Raw genomic sequence first — 15,718 nt, 5'->3', positions numbered from 1 at the left:
GATGAGATCAGTGCTCTGTTTGAGCAGCAGTTCAATACATCTTGAGCTCAATAACACACATCAGGAAGTTTGCACAGGATATAGCTGCACTGCAAATGGTTAAGAAAAATCAAGGGTGGCATTTTGATTTGCACGTCTGCTGCAAAACTTTTAATAAATGCTCAAATAACAGCCTATCTCTTGACATAATTTGGGAGGTGCCCAGTGTTTGGCTTGTGAGTGCCTCTCTCAAACAAACACCTGGTCAGATTAATTGCTTAGGCAAATAAATACACACGCCGGCTTTAGAGGCTTTGCAGCTCTAAGTCTATATGATTTTAATCTGCATGTCTCTGTCTCCTCCTGTAGATCTAGACTTCTGCAAGGCTGGGCAGATGAGGAGCCCCGACTACCACATTCACCAACAGCAGCAGCAGCAGCGTCAGGAGGAGGAGGAGGAAGCGCTGTGCACCGGGCCGGTCGCTCACGTCCACAGCCGCGCCTACTCCCTGGGTGTGAGCTCGGACGTGGACACGGAGCCCGAGGTGGACCCGTCTCCCGCTCACGGCCTGCAGCACATGTGGATGCACGGCCTCAAGTCCGAGCAGAGCTCCTGCCTGACGAGCCGCGCCAACTCCGCCCTGTCTCTCACTGACACCGAGCATGACAGGAAGTCTGAGCCTGACAACGGTGAGTGCAAACTGTCTCTTATTACTCTACAAGGGGATTGTCCATCACTGTGCAAAAGGCCCTATGGGAGATACAATTTTAGGTTAGCAGATAATGTAGACCACCTTGGATGAATCTTTTTTGTGCATGTAACATGGTGCACCACTTTTCTCTTTGATTGTATTCCTCATTATATCCTCATAGTCTCATAGTATAAAGAGAAGAACATTCACACCAATGAATGCAAAGAAAAACAACATTTAACATTTACTTGTTTTGAGGCTTAAGTTACAGCCTTGGGCAATTACATGATTGAAGCTCTCAGTTCTTAAACTAAAGCTAATGCTTAAGTTCTTCTCTCTTTGAAGGCTCTTTGATGTGACTAAATACAGAAAATGTGCTATTGGTTATTTAGTCTATGAAGTGAGCTCGTAGCGGAGGTGAAACTGGGGTTAGCTGAGGATGGAGTGTGAGGAAAAGTCCAGTGACGAACGGGAAAGGGGATTTAATATCCATTGAGGGCTGAGGCAGATTTTAGTTGAATGGCTTGGAGGGAAAGGAATTGTAGGGGTCAGAAATCTATGGTACCTGACTGGCTGCCTGAGGGCAGCTGACAACAGACTCTGTGGGAAGACTATACCCTGGAAGGAAGGAGAAGTTGAGAGGCGGAGGTGAAGATATGGGGGCCAACTAGAGAAGAGTCTGGGATGGTGCCAGCTATCTGTCTTGCACTGCTGGGCTTGGCTGGGCTCCCTGCAGATGGAGAGTTAGTTAGAGGTGCACACAAACAAAGACAGAGCTCTCCAACCCATCCCCAAGGGCACTGTCTGTTTATGTGCCGCAAAAAGAAGGTGGAACGTATTCACTGGCTGGCGAAAAGAGAGAGAGAGAGAGAGAGAGAGAGAGAGAGAGAGAGAGAGAGAGAGAGAGAGAGAGGGGCAAAAAAGGGAATTAGAGAGGAGAATAATAAGAGAGAGGGAGAGCAAGAAATGCTAATGAGAGAATAGAAATGGTAATGTAATGGTATAATTAGAATGAGGATAAAAGGGAATGAGTGGTTCAGGGTAAAACAGGTGAAGGAGAAGCTGATTTGGAGTGAGTGTGAGACAAAGATGGTGAGAAAAGCAGAAGACTCAGACAGGGGTAGACAGGGATCATAGGAAGAAGGGTTTGGGATGTGCCTGTTACTGGGAGACACCTAGGGGTGCTGTTTAATGACAGCCAGATTGGACACGGAGTCAGCCGTGTGCCTCATCACACGGCGGAAGAGGAGAGCGAGAGTGAGGGGAAGTGGGGAGCGCTCGCAGCATTACACAGTAATCAATTTGTGATGGCTGTGTGCATATGGACCAAAGTTATTACCATTTGAGATGAGGGAGTCCATCTTTATCCAGGGTCAGGAGGAAAGCTGGAAGAAAAAAACGGGGGGGGGGAAGCAGATGCACAAGAGGAAACAGACGCAAATGGGTATGGATGAAGCCACAGGAGTGAGAGGAGCCGATTTGAATGTTCAAAGCATTTGGCTTCACTGGTACAATGCACCCAGAGCGCTGGTTTATGTGTGGATTCCATATGTATATGAAGCGCTTTGCAGTATGCTCTCTGGCTCTCCAAACCATGACACCTCTAGAACCTCTAGAACACGCTCTTCCTTTTGCTCACACTTTCACCCCTCTTGTCTCTTTCTTCGTGCATTGCATCCTTTATTTTATCTTTCTCTCCCCTCTCTGACACCCGTTCATTTATTCTCATCCACTTCCTGTCCATCTCCCTCTGACACGTGGCCAGGTGTGTCCATGCGTGCCATCCCCTAATAGGAAATACATTATGAATGTCACACATCTCCCCATCAGCACAACAAAGTCTTGCATGCCCCTCTGTTCCCACCGATAATGAAAGTTAGAGCCACTCGCAAAAAAGACGTTGGCATAAAGGGGCTGATATCAAAAAGCTGGTGTCCCTGCCAAAATGAAAGTGCATTTTAAGTCGGCCCGACCTTGCTCTCCCTTTGTCTTCAGAGCTCGCCCCCTCCCAAACCCATTAATGATGTCAGCTTGAAACTGGCAGGAATCCTTTTGTTCCCAGTCTGATTGAAGCTGACAAGTCAATTTAGTCACTCTGTTTGTGGGCGCACGTTCGTGTGTACGTGCGTGCGTGTGTGTTTGAGTGTGAGAAAAATAAAAAGGAGAGCGACAGATTAAGAAAGAGTAAAGTAGAAAGCGGTTCAGCTTGTGTGTGAAGGCACGTTTCTATAGATGTCTGTATTTATTCCCCCCACCGTGTGCATGTATGTGTGTGTGTGCTTGTGATAAGGTGGTGGGGGGTGCATGTCCAACTGTGACACCTCCCTTGAGGAAGGCTGCGGGCATCCTCGAGCACCAGTCAGACCTGCTGACAAACTCAGGGAAGCATCAACACCCCGATTTGACGACAGAGCGCCGATAGAACAGAGGAGATTGGCACTAGAAAGGAAAAGTGCAGTTCAGCTAGAGTTTACACACACGTACACACTCACGCACATCCATACATGATGTTGCCAACAATATATGGACAGCTATAAGTGTTTGTTACAGTAACTATGTCATCCGTACCTGCAACTAATTATCCGAATCATTAGCGTGGATGTGGGGAGGCTTTCCACAAGATTTTGGAGCCTTCAGGTTTAATTTGTTCTCATTCAACCCAACAAGCGTAAGTGAGGCAATAAAGGTGGGTGATAAAAACCTGACTATTCTGTTTCATCCCCAAAGGTGTTGGAAGTGGGTGAGGTCAGGGCTCTGTCCATGCAAGTTGCATCTTTCCACAGCAAATTTGAACCGAGCTCTATGCATGAGGGCTTTTTCATAATTAAACGAGAAAGGGCCTTTCCCAAGCTGAAAGCACATTATTGTCTGAAATATTGTTTGCTGCAGCAGTAAGATTTCCCCTAATTGAAACCGAGCCAACTAAACCATTAAAAACACCCGCAGACCAAAGGTACTTTGGCCATGTACTGGAGTATACAGCAGAGGAATACATACACATACACATACATTGGATACCGCTGAGCTCAACTTAAGAAGTGTGTGTGTGTGTGTGTGTGTGTGTGTGTGTGTGTGTGTGTGTGTGTGTGTGTGTGTGTGTGTGTGTGTGTGTGTGTGTGTGTGTGTGTGTGTGTGTGTGCGCGCGCGTGCGTGCGTGCGTGCGAGTGTGTGGTATTATTGTGGTATTTAAAGATTAGGTTAGGTTTAGGTTAAGGGTGAGGATACGTTTAGGCAAGCAGTAATTTCTACGAACAGATTCTGCATATTCTCAAGATTTTGGGGCTTTCCGTTTGAAACGCCTTCAAAAAGTATCAGTTTACATTTTCTTATCGTGTGATGAAAGAAACTGGTTGGACGGTAAGAGTTGCCCTCAGATCGCTGTCTCAAGGTGTCTAATATGAGACCCGAGAGATATGGTTTCCTTCATCCCGGTTGCCATTCACATGGTAAACAGCAGATAGGTCTGTGGACTCCTTATTATGCAAATTGTGGAGATATTCATTTTATTGGTGCCTTGACTGTATGTTATAGAGTCTCTGAACCACTCTGTAAACTACATGTCTTGATGTTTCTGTCGGTTGTTCACAAGTGGTTTTTGTGTGTGTGTGTGTGTGTGTGTGTGTGTGTGTGTTTGTATTTACAGTTTGTGGTTTGTCTGTTTGTATGACCCTGGATTCAAATCCATTTCCCTGAAACGGACAATAAGGATACTTTGATCTTTGAAGGTTTAAACTGTGTTTGTTAGGGTTAGGCATTTAATTTGGGATAGTTATGGTTATTGCAAGGAGCTAGGGAATGTATAATGCCAATGCTTTGTGTGTGTGTGTGTGTGTGTGTGTGTGTGTGTGTGTGTGTGTGTGTGTGTGTGTGTGTGTGTGTGTGTGTGTGTGTGTGTGTGTGCTGTATATCTTTATATTAAATTCAGCGCAAACACATTACGTATCAGCGGTCTAGCAAGACATTTTTTCTCGCAAAAATGTCCAAAGCAAAAGTTGACTTCAACTCTTCACTGTCACTACGATGCTCCTCACTTTAGTGGGAGCAGAGAAATAAATGTAGAGAGAAGAGGAGGAGTGACGAGAGCGACAGAGGGACAGATAGAGAGAGAGGCGGAGAGAGAGAGAGAGAGAGAGAGAGAGAGAGAGAGAGAGAGAGAGAGAGAGAGAGAGCAGATAGATTTGGTGTCAGCCTCCGAACTACTGCAGTGTGCAATAATAATAAAAAACTACATTAGCTGCATTATCTGGGTTACAACACTGTGCTATAATGAGATGCTAATTAATTGACCACTTTTTCATTAGTCTAATCAGTCGCAGATTTACTCTAGCCCATTGTCTGTCTTTTCTTATCTTTTTCTCCCCCTCCACTTTTGGGATTGACACATCGGCATGTAGCAGAAGGCCTCCTGGTTTTACATCACTGCACTTTTCATACGTCGTCCTCCGAGCAGAAAAAGGCTTCTAAGGCGAATGCAAACAGCAACTAAAGGCTCTCATTATGGAAGATAACATCCTGTGCTAAAATGCTAATGTCTGTGTAATTACCCTGGCCTGAGTAAGCACTTGATTCTGATTGGCCGCGGGACGTCCATCACTTTTGTAAAAATAAAATTGACAACTCCCTTAAATGTCTGATCACGGAGCTAAATTAATATACTAGAAAGGTTTAAGTGTTCCATTTATGCCATACACTGGAGATAATGGTTTAAGAAAATGGGTTTTTCAAATTGCCTCAAACATTTACAGTCCCCGTGTTAACAATCAAGCCTTATGAAAGCAGCAGCACTGAAAAACATGCTTCAGAATGAATGTGAGCCCCCCCCAACATCAAGACACGTTACATCTCATCTGTTAAAGCTACTGGCTGTGTTAATACTGCAAACACGACAGGACACAAAGGCATAAAACAGCAAAACATAAAATATGACTTATCAGATCTAATGACAAAAAGTTGTCTCCGTATCTCAATATTGGCCTTTTTTTGGTTGCTCTATATATTAAAATAAACCAAAACAATAATCTTAAGACAAATAGCTGGGACGTGATGAAATGTATTTGCCCCTTTGTAACAGACTGAATGATTAATAATTAGATAAAAGAAAGAATAATTTTTCGAAATAAATCAAAAAATATGCTGTACATAAAGAAATAACACTCCCATCCATTTATCCTCATTTGAAATTTTTTTTCTAACAGCCTTCAACACTTCTTGCTATAATGGGCCCTGGTTCTGGAAGTAAATTTCCCATTTATTTTCTCTGTTGATGTTTCAGACAACCCTTCTTAAAAGAGTTTAAAGACTGGAACCACCTATGAGATGAATCATGACTATAAAACATTTGATTCGGAGCAAAACAATATCAGAAAATGGAAAAAGGGAAAAAGGTACAATAGTGAAACAAATTGAGGGAACTATGCATCCCCTAAAGTTTAGGGGATGCATAGTTCCCTCAATTTTCGCAATGGTTTAGGGCCTAAACCATTGCGAATGATCCCTTTCCGATTACTTCCAGTGCGCCTCTCCCTGAATTACATTTTTTCTTTATATAGTGTGACAATATATTGTAGTTCGTGGCAGTAGTTGTATTAGTAATAGTAGTAGTAGTAGTAGTAGAAGTAGAAGCAGTAATCGTTAATCAGTAATTGGGCTCAGTAATTGGGCTCTTTTCCTCATCTCTAAAAAACTGCAGCATGGTAGAAAAGGAAATCCTGGTTGTTCTGTGGTAAACGTAATGTAACACTGGGCGATCGGATCACAGCCGACAGGATTTTCAGGATTGTGGTGAACATTTCCATGGTAACAGCCACCTTCACCAATCAGTGATGTTGCTATTACTCCTGAGGATTGTGGAAAGTGTAGTACCTCTCCTCGACATTGCAAATAAACCATGATTTTCTTTAAACGCACTTGATATCGTACAGACCTGTGGCCTCTACAGGAGCATATAGCATTGTTTCACAGTCTCGTAGCTTGTACAAAGTTTACCTTGGATAGTTAAATTATTATGGCTGACAATCAAAATCTCTATTCTGACAATGAATGGGATTTGTACCCCTGGAACCACGCTGTTGAGCTCTTTTGACAATGTAGCGAAAGGGGCCGACAAGCTTTTATTTTTTTTTATTTTGTGTCCCCAGTAATTTCCACTCCTATTAATATGCTTGTCCAGTAAAGGAAGGATAAGCTAAATGAATGTACTCCACCTTGAATGAGTGTGAAAGTTACTCTGCAACAGAGTAGATGCCTGCCAGGTTTATACTTACCAACACTAAATGAGCCATATTACCCCCAAAATAGATTGCTGCTATTAGACCTTCAAATAAAGTCATTTAAAATAAAAAAAATTCTCAGTGTAGCTGTTGTCCTTACCTTGAAATAAGACAAGCATGAATGTTACCTTAAACATAAATGTTACATGCCGGCTATAAACTAGGTTGTTTGAGGGCCTGGGGGACTGCACAATGTCATAGAGGGCCCCTCATATCCTTTATAAACACGGTCCATTATTTTTATAATGATGTGCCAAAGTTTTGCAGTCAAGTTTGGCCAAGCTGTGTTCAAGTAAGTGTTGCAGAAGGTTAGCGAGGGCATAACGACAAAGGGCTGGAGAGTGGAGTGAAACACTGACCTTATGGTTTAATGAGCGAGCATGCAGCAGAAAGAAAGACAAAGAGAGGGCGCAGGGAAGATGGGAAGACGGAGAGGCTCCACTGGCAAGTAAAGACGCCGCACAGGATATTGGAGAGCCATCGTCAGAAAATCCGGGCGAGATTGAGCTTTTAGTTTTAATTTTAGCCGGCAGTGACTCGACATGTGTTACAGCTACGTGTGAAGCACCATTAGAAAGACTGATGGATCCGGGTGAAATAGCAACAGGTGTTACGCAGAGCAAGATTTCAGATGGGGATTCGATTTTTCGGGGGTTTCTCTCCTTTATGATGCAATTCTGACATTTATTAGGCAATCTGGACCTTTAATTAGAGAGTGAGGGGAATCACAACTGTTTCATGTGAGCTCTCTTATCCACAAGTGTCAGATAAAAGAATTTAAGCAATGTGAATGAAATGGGTTTTATGTGGGTTTTTTTTTTTTTCTTTCCTGATATTGGAAGACACAAATCCCTTTTTGGCAGCGCTGGTGCCGCGGAGTCAGGGAAACTACTATACCCTGAGAGACAGAGACATCCGCAGATGTGCCAATACAACCTCTCATATGCACGCGGCCAGGCTGCATCCTTGTGTCTATCTTCCGTGGCGTGTCTGTATGTGCGTGCGAGCCGAGGGTCTAAGTGGCAACACCAGGCAGACAGCCATGTAGTCCTAGTCCCTTCTTGCCTTCCTGAGGCCCAGGGGGGTTTGCAGGAATGGATTTGTCTATTAGCTCGTAAAGAACATTGCTCAGTGCCATATCGATCATCTGAGCTGTAACGTTTAGGGTCTTTAAGTTGTAGAGTTGATCTAGTGGTACACGGACTCCCCTGGCTATTTTACCAGAGTGAGAGATGATCAACTTAACCCTGTTGCTGCGCCTGGCCAGAGGAAACGCTATAAACACATCCGCTAGAGCCAGAAACTGTTTTCATTGAAACACCCATTCAGCCGTCAAGTAGAGGCTGAAGAAATCCTGTGAATCCACCAGGTGCTTTATTGTAGCAACAGATCGCTCGTATGCCTTTCCTCTTCTCTAATAGCGGTCTCATCACATAGTTAGCCATGCAGGCCTCTGTTCTTGACAAGCTGTCAGAATGTTGGACCCCGCCCTGTTGTCCTAATGATGGACCTTTACAGCTCACTGATCCAAAAGAAGAGCCACTGGTCTGAACTGCTGGATGATGGGGGGCTTAGGGATGTGTGTTCATATGTGTTTGTGTGAGTGTGTGTGTGTGTGTGCTCGAGGCAGAGTCAGAAAAACGAGGGAGAGGAGGATCATTTTCTGTCTGTCTCTCTCTCTCTTTCTGTGACTGCCCCTCCTCCATTCTCATCTCGCTGCCATGGCAACAGTCATCAAATCAGAACATCAGCCGTAGCTTTCATCTCTTGCCGTCCGCTGGCAGCTCGCAGGCTGTCTGTATACATAAACCCTGTGATGTTTCCACCACAGTCCGTTTCTTGCCACTTTAATAAGCGGCCACATTCTGCACAATTCATCGTTCACCTACACAACAGGGGAGGTGAGAGGTGAGCTGTTTTGGTTTTTTTTCATAATGAACAGTTGAATAAATGGGCTCAAAAACAGTTTTTAGCTTCCAGCGCTGTTTGAGTATTAAAATGAGAAGAGAGCATGGTGAGTGGCACATGAATAAGCTCACAGCAGAAAGAAACAATAGCCCTGAGAGTGTACCGAGAGATTAGTGAAAATCAGAGTGTTCTGCACTCGGGTAGAGAGGCTGAGAGGGGGCGGGGGACACAAAGGTGTCTGTATGGACACACACACACTCAGATGCCCACACACACTTATGCTGTATTGTGCTCTATGTGTATGTGTGTGTGTGTGGCGGGGTGAGGGGCCAGAGGGAAATGTTTTTGTGACCGATGCTAGAAAATGCAGCTACAACACAGCTGAATTGGCAATGAAATGGTTGCCATGGGGGAACAAAATATTTTTTTTAATTCCCAAATTTCCTTCCCTCTTCCTTGTTGTACCTGAGAAATCTTTGTAAATGTTCCTTTGTTGTACCTGTGCAAACACCGAGAAAAGATGCTGGTTTCTATGAATGGGAATGGAAAACGTCTAATTGATGGAGAAAGTTAAACAAAAGTAAGCACATCAATATTCTGCACAATAACCTCCTCACTGTGTCTGAATGGGACCTGTCGTTGAGCAGGCTTTGAAGGCATTTGCCAGGACGATGTCAGTGATAGTAATGACAGTGTATTGGTGTCCCTGCAATTACCAATCGCTGCCATTTTAGTTTAACCGCGTGTAGTAATGGCCGCTCCACTGTCGTCGTTGCTGTACTGCCAGGAACGCTTCTGCCATAGTGGCACCGGTGCCAGCGTTAAAGGCTGCCATCGCGGCCGCGGTGCCAGTAGTAAAGGCTGTTGTTACATGGCACGGTGCCCTGAGCCTGTCAGACCTCCAGGGTGCGTACACCACCTGTCATTATCAGCTCTCAGCCCTGGCAGCAAGGGACGGCTAATGGTCCACTGGGTCTCACCCAACAATCTGCTGACCAGTATGAGCGCTGCTGCTCGGACGGCTGGACACACATACACCCACACACACACACACACACACACACACACACACACACACACACACACACACACACACACACACACACACACACACACACACACACACACACACACACACACACACACACATACATGAACACACAGACATGCGAGTGCTCAGGCATGTTCAGGCTTCAGCACGATGCAAACTGCGGCCACAGCTGATCATTATGATTGCAAATAGATTTCTTAGATATATATTATGCCTGCTCACACGTACCACCAGTATTTGGTCTGTATTTATTTAGCACTTTTTCTTGTCTTGATGACCAATCAAAGCACACGCAAACAGGGCATGAGCATCCGCACACACATGCACAGACTCACCCCACCCACCACAATCAAAGCACTTTACAGTTCCGTTTTTTTCTATTCACCCATTCACACACATGCATACAGTGTTGCACTTTCTCTATCATACACTAATACACTGCCGACACAGCCGACCTTCTGGTTATGATACGACCCGCTCTACCTCTTGAGGCTGTACAGCTGCTATTACAAACATTTAAACATTGATACATCTCTCCATTTATGTTCGACACATGAAGGTTTTAAATATTGTTAATTTGTTCATGTGCCCTGTTACACATAAACAAATATTTTGTTCTCGTGTCCTCGGACAGGGATCTCTCACAATAGTCGAGAGTCGAGGGCAAAGGATGTCGCCTATTTGTGGATAAGAGCTATACAAATACAATTTGATTCATTGGTTGATTGAAAGATAAAAAAAAAAAATACACACAAAAACAATTGAAATATGAGTCTATTTCATTCTTCCACTTTGCCCTGGGATGGACTCGTTGTGCTCACTGGAGAATTGTTTGTGTGATTTATTGTATTAGATTGCAACCTTTGTCACAGGCAGTTTTTAATTGAAAAAGCCACAATAGGACTTTGGAAAGCCATTAATTGTTACGGTTAATTAAGGTAAACATTAAATGAAGAGAGTTTTAATTGGCTTCTCTTGATGAGGGTAGGGATCTGGGGTGACCACAATCTGCATATGTAAATAACTGAAAACTCCTGCAGGCCTTAGCTTAACTTTCTCTGCCCCCTCTCTCTCTCTCTCTCTCTCTCTCTGTCTCTCTATATCTCTCTATATCTCTCTCTCTCTCTCTCTCTCTCTCTCTCTCTCTCTCTCTCTCTCTCTCTCTCTCTCTCTCTCTCTCTCTCTCTCTGTTTATTTACCCCTTTGTTTGTGTCATTGTCTCTCTCAGTCTTTTTATGCACACCCATCCCACACACACACACACACACACACACACACACACACACACACACACACACACACACACACACACACACACACACACACACACACACACGAGCCAGCAACTACGCCATCAGCCGGTGCTTTTGTCAAAGTGGCATTGATGTGATGTATGTACGTGCTAAATGCTCAACTGGCGCTCCCTGAAGAGGTACATTTGTTAAGATGAGACATGACAGATAGGCACAAGACATCGCCTTCATATTTACAATATATGGATTCATCCCAAGCCGCATCTAGCAGGCTGTGTTTATTTTTAGCTTTTCATTTTAAGACGAGGATGTTTTGTTGATACTTGTGTGCCCACCAGTGCTCATCGTGGCACGCTTGATTGACCGCTTTCTCCTTGCGCTCAAAGATTTCAATTTATGAAAAAAACAGAAAAACAAACATTACAAGCATCTTTTTTCTTCTTATTTCTTTTTGTTTTTGCATGTCCTCTGAGCAGCTGCCACCTGTGCCAGAGGAGAGGCCGTTAATAGCGCACCCAGTCACTTTGGGAGACAGATCGCCGTAACATCAGATAGATAATCATGCCGTTAAATAAAAAGCATCTTAAAATGCTTCAGAATGCCGCTTAAGGCATGAGCAGTTTATGGGTGGCTTGAGAGACGGGTGGTGTTACATGGCATTATCTGAGCTTGAAAGTGTGTGTGAGTAAAAGTGTATGTGTGTGTGTGTGTGTGTGAGGCGAGCAGATGATTGCTTGGTACTGCTGCTCGGTCACCCGGTCATCCTGCTGCAGTGGACCGGCTCCTCGTGGCCAATGCAGGGCTCTTGCCAGTGTTTCTCGAAAACTCAATGTGCTCGCGCTGGTCCAACCAGATGCTCAAAATGTTATTTCCAGATAGTGTTTACGTGCGTGCATGTGTGGTGGGTGGGGTGAGTCTGTGCACGTGTGTGTGGATGCTCATGCCGTGTTTGCATGTCTCTATGTGTTTCCAAGCAATTGTGCACTTTGTATTTATGTGTGTGCACGTGTGTTTTGCTCCAAACAGATGTTTTTTCCAATGTGTGCATACTAGTTGAATTAGATCAACACCAGCCGAGGCAGTGAGCCTGGCCAAGGCGGATAATATTCACTGCTCGCTGTGGCAAACACTACACACACACACACACACACACACACACACACACACACACACACACACACACACACACATACAACACGGAGGAGACTTTTTAAGGCGAGATGTAGAAAAAGCACACTCAGGCAAACCTTTACATTAAACCTACTGTCACCTTTTCGGCTTTAGCTGACTCCATATAATATATATTGAAACAGTAGATTACCTCAATGTGAATCATGATTGCAAGTAGCTTTGTAATAAAGAAATAACAGGCAATCATTTGAACGAAAGGTAGGCAGGGAAAAAGAAAACTTATTCAAATAAGTAAATCTGCTGCTAGTGATTGTAAGGTATATCGTGAATGAGTGGACTTAATTTCACTCAGAGGGGCCGGAGTTTATGTGCTGTAGCCTTGATAATAGCCCTTCTGTTACCGTGTGCTTGTTGAAGTGAGGATGCACATTTGCTCCAACCTCAAGGTAGAAACCATCGCCCCTTAGTTACAGTTGCTTTGACAGTCAAATAATAATAATAATAATAATTGCAGATTTATTATCAAAAGTTAGTTTTAGTTTGTTATTAGTTTTAGCTAGTTATGTTAATGTTATCTCTGTGAGTCGGCCTCCTTGTGACTTTCAGTTATTCCAATTGACTCGTTTTAAAACTAAAACCCTGTCCAAAGTTTGCACTTAATGTAGGGCAATAAAACAATATAAAACAAGGCTCAATATATATTGATGTACTGCTTATGCAGTGAGGAGGTATAACACATTATTGATCTACTTCAGATTTGTAAAATGTTTTGCTGTTTATCAGTTTGAAACCGCAAATGTCACTCACTTCTTCAAACTCAAAAGAAATAATAATGTGACACCTATCGTGATAATTACCAATATCGACTGATATGAACATGTTTATCTTGATACAATTTTTCTGCCTTATCATCCAGCCCTAACTTAATGGCCACAGCATCAGGCTAAAGCACTGAGGCTCAAGCTACATGTCAAAGGGTTAGTTAGTGAAGAGGCTCTGCAGAATAAAGGATCATCATTGTTTTGTTTTGCAATGTAGAGCTAGTCCTACTCCCTAGATGAAGGACTAATCAGACTTATACTTCATATTCTGCATTGGCAGCTTTTTTTTCATACTTCATACTTATTAAAAATATTCCATAGAGTATCTTTTGCTTAAAAAAAAGAAACAGATGAGGACTAAGTACAGAGCTTTTAACATTATCCAGACCAGCTCCTCAACACTGCACGTTATCATTTTTCCATGAGTTAATGGGTGTGATATGAGGATATATATTATGTGACAATAAAGTTTTCATACTCTACTCATCACTTTATGACAATTGTTTTCACCGTTTGGACGACGCCTTGTATCCGTGCACACAGCGTAGATGCAGGCAGGACATTTGCTCCAGCTCTGATCATCAGTGAAGGAAACATGACACCCGGGGGAAAGAGCTAATTTGGCAAGACAGAGAGGTGAGAGAGCGCCTCAGTTTTACAGTGCGTACATGACGATAAAAAAACAGGAAAGCCTACTTCTCTACTGGTAATGGGAAAAAAGTCGCTTGCCATTTTTAAGCGGGTTTAACCACATTTAAAAAACATGCGTACACCTGCTAATTCTGGTGTAAAAGAGGTGTCAGTGGCTGGTTCCCCTTTTGTCCGCCTGTAACCTCCGGCTGCACTATGATCTATTCACAGAACTACACCTCTGTAGTTCTCAGACTGAGTGGATATGCTCCACCAGTTCTTAAGGTCTCGTTCCCTCCCTGGAGGAACGGGTGTTGCATTCACGGTACATTCATCTGTTATTGTTTTTTGTTCTCTGTGTTGGAATAAAGCGAGTGACTGCAGCCCCGTCTGAATAGGGAACATCCTTGATTTGGGAACAAGCAGAAATGAGTGTAGCCTGTGTGTGAAGTGTTGAGTGATGATCACCTCGGGGATACATGAGGCGACCCCTTTCGTGGCTGCTGAGCGAGGCAGAGAGAGATAATGGGGTATGCGGCTGACAATAGGTGGATGCGGTTCCTCTGTCTAGTCTTTTTTTTTTTTTTGGGTCAGCACCAGAGATGGGTCAGCACACCGACTGGAGGAAACAGAGGGAGAAAGAAAGAGCAAGAGTAATATCTCATATGTCTGTCCTTGCCCCCGTTTGCCCTCAGTCAAATTCTCACCATTATGCTTTCATGCCTGATTTATGTGATGCGGGTGACGCAGCAGGATCTTTTTCCTTCTGCTTTACAAGACAGCGACCGGAGGGCTGGCGACAACTATAAACCAGGACTCTACCTGCACATCACAAAGCGATCCAAACAGCAACTAAATATAAATGTTCTTGGTGTCTAACTACACCCTTTTTTTCCCCTCCCTGGGCAATGCTGCTTTTTTGTCCTGTGGCGTGATCTTGAGTGGGGAGGTTCTCATGCAAGAGCTATTTACATCTGGGCTGTCTTAGTTGAATGGATTTGGCCTGATATCTCAGGCAGGGGGGAAGGCGAGGGAGCTAGTGGGTGAGACATGCCATGCATCAAACGTATAACCGCAGTCATATGCTACATTAGTGGAATGAATGCAGGGCAGGGTGATGCACAATCACTGGTAATTTTTTGGCCAGAGGCATAGAGGGAAAACAAGGAGGAGGAGGAGATCTATATGATTAATGCAGTCGTGGCTGTTGCACGGCCGAGAGAGGCGACGGCGTGTGGGAAGGTTTATCGCAGGCGAAGGTTAGGATTGCGTGGATGTAACACGGGCTATAATCGCTGCTGAAATAAACACGGCTGGTTGGTGCTGCTGCAATCATCGGTTAATACTTTAATGAAGACATGATGGCTCGGAGATCAAAACCTCTCCAGCTGAGATCGCTGCTCCAGCTAATTTTACTTATACAAGCATAGAGTGGCTTTACACCCGAGCACGTTGGGATTAAACATTTCTGCTGTAACGCTGATTCTTCCATGCTGCAGTGTTTAGCAAATTTGTAGACCTTTGGGTCTTAATATTGGATATTAGATAGGGTCTTCATAGATATTGTCTACTTGGGGTGCAGTCGCGAGGGAACCAGCTGGTGAAGCAAACGACCATGGAGTTACAGTCGTATTTGTACTGTAGATTTTGTTTGTACAACCGTTGACATCAGGCATCGTCCCCGCACATGGCTTCCGTTCATTTGTCCACGCTCTCTCTCTTTCCTCTCTCCTTCCATTTCTCAACACCTCCGAGTATCATCAGCCACGGACTCTAACCACCCGCGGTGAATGTGAATTAACAGACGGCATGCTGCTCACAGCACCTTGCTTGCCACTGAAACAGATTCATCACACAGACCTAGATACTGCCTTCTCTCACTAATACACACAAACACACACTTTCACCCTAGAATAGCACCTTGGATATCATACATCCATGGTGTAATACTCTTCACACTTACACTTTGTACTTTCCGATCTGG

General features: G+C 44.0%; 1 protein-coding gene across 1 annotated transcript in view; it reads left to right on the top strand.

Annotated features, from left to right (window-relative positions):
• Positions 1-15,718, top strand: part of tenm1 (teneurin transmembrane protein 1) — a 179,577-nt gene that overhangs the window by 17,606 nt on the left and 146,253 nt on the right. Inside the window, exon 3 of the mRNA XM_034598108.1 lies at positions 349-669. Within this exon, the coding sequence (XP_034453999.1) occupies positions 349-669 (321 nt within the window). The remainder of the gene's footprint in view (positions 1-348; positions 670-15,718) is intronic.

This window comes from Hippoglossus hippoglossus, chromosome 10 (assembly GCF_009819705.1).
Source record: "Hippoglossus hippoglossus isolate fHipHip1 chromosome 10, fHipHip1.pri, whole genome shotgun sequence".
Lineage (NCBI taxonomy): Eukaryota > Metazoa > Chordata > Actinopteri > Pleuronectiformes > Pleuronectidae > Hippoglossus > Hippoglossus hippoglossus.
This window is presented reverse-complemented; position numbering and strand designations above follow the sequence as displayed.